Source organism: Sinocyclocheilus anshuiensis, unplaced genomic scaffold, assembly GCF_001515605.1.
Source record: "Sinocyclocheilus anshuiensis isolate Anshui unplaced genomic scaffold, SAMN03320099.WGS_v1.1 scaffold136, whole genome shotgun sequence".
Taxonomy (NCBI): domain Eukaryota; kingdom Metazoa; phylum Chordata; class Actinopteri; order Cypriniformes; family Cyprinidae; genus Sinocyclocheilus; species Sinocyclocheilus anshuiensis.
The window spans coordinates 621,494-630,339 of NW_015554074.1; the positions used below are offsets into that span (position 1 = coordinate 621,494).

The 8,846-nt window shown below is 38.8% G+C and overlaps 1 protein-coding gene across 1 annotated transcript in view; it reads left to right on the top strand.

Annotated features, from left to right (window-relative positions):
- Positions 1-8,846, top strand: part of LOC107668846 (mannosyl-oligosaccharide 1,2-alpha-mannosidase IB-like) — a 125,421-nt gene that overhangs the window by 82,606 nt on the left and 33,969 nt on the right. The window contains exon 5 of the mRNA XM_016460860.1: positions 8,188-8,306. Within this exon, the coding sequence (XP_016316346.1) occupies positions 8,188-8,306 (119 nt within the window). The remainder of the gene's footprint in view (positions 1-8,187; positions 8,307-8,846) is intronic.

The window sequence follows — 8,846 nt, forward strand, 5'->3', positions numbered from 1 at the left end:
GTCAACAAAATGTATTTATTTTATTTATTGTTTTACTTTTGTTCAGCAAGGAATTCATTAAATTGATCAAAAGTGACAGCCAGGACTTTTACGTTGTTACAAAATGTCTATTTCACATAAATGCTGTTCTTTTGAACCTTCTGTTCATTAAAAATACTAACGGGTGTATCATGCTTTCCACTAAAATACTAAAAAATAAATGTTTCTTGAGCAGCAAATCAGCATATTAAAATGATTTCTGAAGGATCATGTGACACTAAAAACTGGAGTAATGGCTCCTGAAAATTCACCTTCGCAATTACAGGAATAAATTACATTTTAAAATATATTAAAGTAAAAAAAAAAAAAAAAACTGAGCATGAGACAAAAAAAAAAATTTTTTTTTTAATCTTACCGTAATGTTTGTGAATGTGTGCATTGTCTGTAGTGCTAATGATTCTGTGCATTATTCGCTGCAATTTAAATGTATAAATTAAGGATCATTCAAACCCTTAACCTTAAGTATAAGCTATAGCAATTGCAAGCACTACTAATAATAAGCTTCAGCATTTTACTGTATCAAATCAGAATTCGTAATGTAACTGTAGACCGTGAGCTGTTCATTAGCTTTAATGGTGACCGTGATACTTAATGAGGCAAACATGATTTAATTCCTTCACTAACACACTTAATTGGGGTGAGGATCTAAACATGATTTTCAGTGAACTTTTCCTTTAATATCAGTGCGTGACATTTCACAGCTATGTCTTGGCAAATTGAGGCCGGTAGTATTCAGCAATATAATTATAAAATCACAGCCGAAAATTAGAATGGGATTAATACAAGAGGAAAGAATCCTCAGGAAACCGTACAATTCAGATATGTAATTTGTTCCATTTCCAATAAACCAGTCTTCAAAATAATTCCTCAACCACATCAAATTCACAGTACACACACTCAAGCTTTCCAGTATTGCGTTGTCTCAATATTTATATTCCCAATATGAATCCCGCTACTACTTTCCACTAGCCAAGATCCGCAGAGCCTGTAGTTTCGTTTGCAGAACCCACAATTTCAGTCACACTCCAGTGGGTTTGCAATCTGAGCCTGTACGTATAAGTAATGGCTAAGACTGTACAAAATAAAGGTAAATGCAGAAATTATGGAAAAACACAGCCAAAAGCTTCCAGCAAATGTACACGCCCCCAGACAGCATGCTGCTCGTGTCTGTGGACATGAGCTCAAGTGGGCCAGTCTGACGATTGAAGGTGATCACTTCTGACAGTGCAGCGTTTTATCTGGACAGAATATACAGTATGTTTCGTGTTCTGCTTCAGATGCTTTCTCTTTGTGCTCAGATTTCTCGAGGGGAGGAAATGCAGAAATAAGTTTGTGACCTTAAAAAGTTTAAAGTCTAATATCCTGAGCGTTAACTGCACTGGAGCTTGAAATTAATGTTGGATTTTCATTTCAAGAGCATCAGCAAAGTTAAGTGTCTTGGGGAAAAGGCAAGTTGTCCGTCTGAAATAATCGGCAATACCTAACATGCGTGTCGTAATGTGATAAAGAACCTCAGACACCAAAGGCATAGACAGAAAAGACGACAGGCTTTTAAGAAATCATAATGTCATGTCTAGAACTAATTCAAGTGAGCTTTAGAAACAACCAAGCAAATATTTCATCACTACGATGCCTATTACTTGGTAAAAATTGAGCAATAAATTGGAAGAAACAACATTTATAAATAAAACCACTCCTTCAGATGCCATTTTTATTCGTTCCACCAACAAGGATGTTGCAAAAACACTGAATTCAGATGTGTCTTGTTACCTTTCTACCTCCGTGTACTCCCTTGAAGGCAGCATTTTTCAGCAATGGTTTCATCATGCACTGATTTACCGGGAGTGTGATGACTTGACCCTGCAAAATGCTGAAACCTTGCATTTATGGTTACTTGTATCATATGCATCTAAAAAGCATCTAATCACTGCAGCTGTGTTCACCAGCTAAACAATTGACTGTTATCTAGAGTTCAGCATTGCATTTGGCCTCATGACTCATTTGTAGAAATTGCACTGGAAATGTTTTTTTTTTCTTTATGCGCTTGGTCTCAATGCACTTTATGGAGTACAAATTGGCCATCATAAAACATTCCTTGAGAGAGATGCTGCATACAGAATAGTGCAACAAGGCAATTAGGTTTTATGGTGTTTAGTTCAAACCCATGTAGTACGTGCCTTGCAGATACTTAAAGGTGGGGTAAGCAATTTTTCAAAAACGCTTTCGAAAACTGATTCGGGCCGAATAGCAAAACAAACTTGTAGCCAATCAGCAGTAAGGGGTGTGTCTACTCATGATGTGGAGGAGAGAGCGTTCAGTGCACTGGACGGACATTAGCCGAGCCGAGCGACAGAAACATAGAGATGGCGGATAAAAAACAAAAGAGGAAAATGGACTTTGGAGTGAGCAGGGCACGTGCAAGCCATTATGTAGTCGTTTGGAATGCACTTGGCAAAAGAGAGCGATGTAATTTCCTCATCTTCAGCTGGGATGTTCCCATGACAACGCAGCACAGTGTTCGTCAGCAGATGTCGCTGTTTTACTGTCATAAATGTCTTTTATTGTTGTTAGCATAACTTGCAAATAAACATACATTTTCTATTTTAAAAAGTTTTTAAAATATGCTATATAATATATAAAAAATAATATATATAAAACTTTTTAAAATATAAAATGTATATTTTTTTATTCGCTGATGGACACCGTGCTGCGTTGTCATGGGAACATCCCAGCTGAAGATAATGAGGAAATTACATCGCTCCCTTTGCCAAGTGCATTCCAACGACTACATAATGGCACGCACGTGCCCTGCTCACTCCAAAGTCCCCACTCCAAGGGGATAGAGATGATCACTTCCATTTGGAATTTGCCCGTGAACCGTTCGGTACATGATACGCGTACCCTTGCACCCCTAGTATATATATATATCTATGGTGTAGACAGCATCACTGATTATAATGAGTTCTATAGTATTTTGTCGCGCCACTCGCGTCCAGTGTAGACACGGTGTAACATTGGTTTTGCTTTGTTTCACAGAACTAATCGTTGCCTGGGTTGCGTACGTATGTGTGGGGCGGAGCTATCAAAATAGGGGCGTGACCCTTTTGGGGTAGGGGCGTGTTTGTTTTGGTGATTTCAAATGTGAACATTGGCTACCAGAAATCGCTTACCCCACCTTTAAATTAAAATTGGAATGGTTTGATTTTAATTGTAGGTCTTTCTGGAGGTCTCATCCCATTTGTACTGTTGTGACGTAATTGCTTGAAGCATAGAAGCAGTATAAGAGTGCTTTAAATAATCTGGTCAGGCAATGTTACAATCTTTAAATAGTTCTTTAGTTTAGCCAGTTTGTATTATGAGATAAAGTTTTTTGTTCCTTTTATTTAGCAAGGACACGTTAAATTGATCAAAAGCAGTGGTGAAGATATTTATAATGTTACAAAAGAATTCTACTTCAAATAAATGCGGTTCTTCTGAACTAGCTGTTCATCAAAGAATATTGAAAATAAATACATTTTGCAATTATTTTAATATTTGTAATATTTATATTACAGAAAGATTTTTATATTCTCACCAAGGCTGCAAATAAATGCAATTTGTGCATAAATGCAAAATGCGCAATATCTTCTGAAAAATAGTATGGATAAAAAAGAGAAAAATCTCTCACAATTCTGTCTATATGGTCTAATGTGTCTTTTTCTTTACTCTGTCTTTTCTTCCTACTGTTCTCTCCCTCGCACACACTTAGCCATGGCAGTTTGTTGATGAGCGCAGCAGATGTTGCAGTCAGGGTCCAGGGAGAATCAGTGGCAGCAGAAATGGTGGGCACTATTAAACTATTAGTTATGGAGAGGGTTTGACTCTCTCCCCCACTCCATTTCCTTGATAAACCCCCGAGACAACACAGATAGAGGGGAGAAAGCCTTCTGACTCATGCCTTTGGCTTGGAGATGCAACAAAGTAAAGATCTCCTTTTTTGTATACATAAGTACCCGCATTCACAAACACACGCCTGCATTTAACTAAATAAACCTCTCTACTACTGAGAACCTCTCTGCTGGTTTTGTCTCAAGATGAGACTGAATCCGAAGAATGAAATCATCACACCGGCTGCCACGTCTGCGTTCATATTAGAACAGCTCGCAATCTGTCGCCAAATGAAACTGGCATGGATGACACAAAGTGAGGGAGCGTGGGATGGAGAGATGGCTTGTAGGAAGCGGAGAGAGGAGCTTGGACTGATTGCCATTGGAATTCCCCAAGTAACTTTGAGTCCAATTTGATTTACACCAGAAAAGTCTGGCATCCAGAATGCCAGCCTTGTTTAAATGCCAATCAAGATTCATTCAGTATGACGAGGCCTGATTTCAAGTCCAGTAGAAAGCCAGAGAGTGTGGATTTTACTCAAGATGGGCAGTGAATTTATGGGACTGGAAATGAGGCAGTGAGGGATGAATGTGTAGCCAGTTCTGTGGGTCTTGGGTTGCAACTTATTTTATTTTATTTTATTTTATAATTTTATTTTATTTCAAAATGAACTCATAGATGGGATTCATCTTTAGTGATGGTGCCATAGTCAAATAGGAAGGGACTCACTTTACAGATATATAAAAACACTGAAAATGAAAAGAAAATGGACAGGGTGATAGAGGAAGGCAGTAAAGATATTATAGCCTTAAATGACGTAAGAGGAAAGGGATTCAAGTCTTATAAAAAGAGGGATGAAAAGCAAAAGTGTTTGTGGTTCATGAAAGGTTTGGGTCCATTTGCGGTGCCTCTGGACAAGCTGAAGCAGCAGTCTGGACAGATTAGAAGAGCTATGAATCTGAGGGCTGATGGGTATTTTTAGAGTGATTTAGAGTTCCTGACAATAATGATAATGATAACACTGCGGTTCTACAGATTGAGAGGGAGAGAGAGAGAGAGAGAGAGAGAGAGAGTGAAATGCCACACCGCATCTCTCAACAATTTTCCTCTCTTGAGATTAGTTTTATTTGTGGGATAACAGTATTCTTGAAATATGAGCTGGAATTTTAAAAGGGTTGTTTAGTCTGTGCCGATAGCTTTGTGGACAGCGTGCCGACATACAGCACCGTTGTGCTATGGGTGACCCGAGTTCAAATCCCAACTCGAGGACCTCTCCCGATCATACCCCTCTTTCTCTTTCCCACTTCGCTTCCTGTCAGCTCTGATCTGTTTTATTATAATAAAGGCAAAAATGTCAAAAATAAATCTTTAAAAAATAAGTTGATTTGTGGAAAAATTAAATGTTAAACAGAAATACAAAATTATTGTATTAAAGATTTGGGGCCCTATCATACATTCGGAGCAATGCGGCGCCAGGCGCGACTCAAGTTTTTCTTGCTAGTTTCAGCCCGACGCAGTTATCATTTTCACGCCCTGCGCCACGTTGTTTAAATAGCAAATGCATATGCTCCCATTTGTGTGCTCGTGGGCATGCTAATCTGAAAACGAGGTGTGTTCAGGCGCATTGTTGGTGCGTTGCTATTTTGAGGCAACTGAAATAGACTGCGCCATTGACCAACTAAAACCTGGTCTAAAGTCAACGCAGTAGTTTTTGTTATTTAAAGAGCTCGTTAGTAATATGCGCCTATAGGTGGGTCCACAATGCGCATGCACTCTGCTTATTACACACACAAACATGCCAAGTGGGTCCAAACGCAGCAGCACACAAACATGCCAAATATTCAAATTTAAAGGATTACAGTTTAAAAGATTATTATTGTGTAGGCTACATAAATATAAATATGCCTACATGTCATAATGGATAGTCATTGCATGTATCAGAATTAGGCTACCTATTTGCTCGCACACGAGCAGCTCCGTTTCCTCTCTGGAGACGCATTCAGTCTTTGCGCTTGCAACTTCTGCTGTGTAAATAGCAAATCCGCCATGGCACGAGCGCAACTGGCTCTTAAAGGGAATGGGAGATGAAACTCTGATTGGTTTATTGCACGTTATGCCCAAAACACACCCATTACTCATTAAAAGAATAGGGACAACCCTTTAAGACCATGCGCCGGGTGCGCTGACCGTCTTTCCCGTCGTTAAACTAGCAAAAGTGGATTCGGACACGCCCTAAGTGCACCTGCGCCTTGCGCTTCAGACCATGTGCTTAGATCGTTAAAATAGGGCCCAAAGTTTCAGCATATTTGCGCTAGCTGCCCTCTGTGCATTCTGATTCATACAGTGCCTTGCGAAAGTATTCATACCCCTTAATTTTTTTTTACATTACATTTTATGTTGCTGCCTTATGATAAACTTCTTTAAATTACTTTAGCAAAAACAGAATTGTCACAACTTCGTAAATGTATTAAAAATTCAAAACTGAAATAAGTACATTGCATAAGTATATAACTAAATATTTAGCTGAAGCTCCTTTACAGCCTCAAGTCTTTTTTTGTTTGATGCGACAAGCTTTGCTCATCAGCAATTTGCAATTATCTGCCATTCTTCACCTCACCTGTTCACCTCTCAAGCTCTGTCAGGTTGGATGGGGGCAGATGCACATTTTCAGGTTTCTCCAGTTTCATGCGTCTTCACTGAAGAGAGGATTGAGTTTGGCCACACTGCCAAAAGAGTGGATTGGTGGAGTGTTGCAGCGATGTTTGTCCTTCTGTAGATTTCTCCTATCTCCACATATAATCATGGAGCTCAACTATAGTGTCAGGTTCTTGGTCACCATGCTAACCAAAGCCCTTCTCCATCAATTGCTCAGTTTGGCCAGGAGGCCAGCTCTAGGAAGAGTCCTGGTTGTTTCAAACTTCTTCCATTAAGGGTAACAGAGACTACATGCTTCTTTGACCCTTCAATGAAGCAGAATTTTTTTCTGAACTCTTCCACAGATGTGTGGCTTGACGCCAATCCGGTTTCTGAGCTCTACAGGCAGTTCTTTTGACCTCAGGGCTTGGGTTTTGCTCTGATATGCATTATCAGCTGTTAGACCTTTTGTTAAGACGTGTGCCTTTCCAAATCATACCCATTCAATTGAATTTGCCAGAGGTTAACTTCACTTGAAGTGTAGTAATATCTACAAGCAAAATGAATGCTCCTGAGCTAAATTTCAACTGTCCCAACTGTATGAATACTTAGGCAATGGAATCATTTTAGTTTTTTATTTTTAATAAATTTGCAAAGATGTTAAAAAACAGTTTTTTTGCTTGACAATTATGGTGTATGGACTGTAGATCGTTGTGGGAAAAAAAACTAATTTAAAGCAGTTTAACATAAGGCAGCAACAAAACAAAATGTAAAAAAAATTAAGGGGTATGAATACTTTCACAAGGCACTATAGTAATGATGTCTGAATCATTAATTTGAATCAGATCTTTTCCAATGAATCAGTTAGTCACAGATCAGTTAGTTCACAAATGATTCATTTCTTGGGTTCAACTCACTGACTCAATGTTCATTGAGATTATCAGTATATAGATTCAATTTTAAGTCTTTTATCTCATACTTAGCATCATAATTATTCCTTCAATGTCCTCTGGAATTATAAACAGTTCACTACCATTCAGTAGTTTGGTTATCGCTAAGATCTCTAAGATGTTTTTTAAAGGCTTTATATTTTTGTTCATAAATATAGTAAAAAATGTATGCTGTGAAATACTATTACAATTTAAAATATAAAAGTATCTATTTCAATATATCTTAAAAGGTAATTTATTCCTATAGCGGAAAAGCTGAATTTTAAAATTTTAGTTTTAAAACGGTTTGTGCTGCTTATTTTTGTGAAAACAGTGATAGTTTTTTTTTCAGGATTGTTTGATGAACAAAGCTCAAAATAACAGCAGTTATTTGAAGAAAAAGAAATGTAGAAAGTGTAAATATTTTGTAACATTATAAATGTTCAATTATGATCAATTGAATGCTTCCTTTCTGAATAAAATTAATTCCCTTCAAAAAAGAAAAAAATCTTACTTGACCCCCAAACTTTTAATTGAGCCATAGTGTTGCGTTTGGTCTGTTTTCCTTCTTGTGCTCTGCTCTCTAGCTTTACACTAATTCAGATTTATATTGCTTGCATCAGACTGGCCCGATTATGTAACTATAAGTTTGTCTACTTTTTAATTACTGTGGTGCATATGTATTCAGTAAATATTCATATCTACATCCTCTCCGCAGGTAATTCCCAGATGGGGGCCACTATAGTAGACGCCCTGGATACCCTTTACATAATGGGCCTCCACGATGAGTTTAAGGATGGCCAGGAGTGGATCAAGCAAAACTTGGATTTCAGTGTGGTAAGTGGCCAAGACTCGGACACGAACACACATACACACACACACATGCTTACCAACAACACTTGTCTTTGTCGGTTTGGAGGCAAAGCGCGTCTGTTTTTGTTTGCAGACAGTTATATCTCAGGACTCTTGTTATTTCACAGTGGTAAGCTGTATACTTTGGCAGCCAGCTGACACAGCTGTATTAACAGTCATTCAACACCCCGTGAACCCTCAAAGACTTCAGTCCTCAGCGTGTGTGCATCTTTCAGGTTTTGATCAGATTGTGGTGGCACTCTGTGGATAACGTGTTGAGTTGATGTGACACATCACCGTATCCAGGAGACAAGACTGGCGCCATGGAAACAATGTGAACCGCTCTGCCTTCGGAATTAGCCGGTGATGTTGAGGAAAAAATGGCAGACAAAAGAGACGTCAGAGAATGAAGCAGGGGCCGGCGAGTGGCCCCAGGGGCCTAGGCTTGCCGCGATAGACGGTGCTGACGGTGGTACCGGTGTTAAGCCGCAACACCGGTTACGTCACTTGCCCACCGCGGCAGCG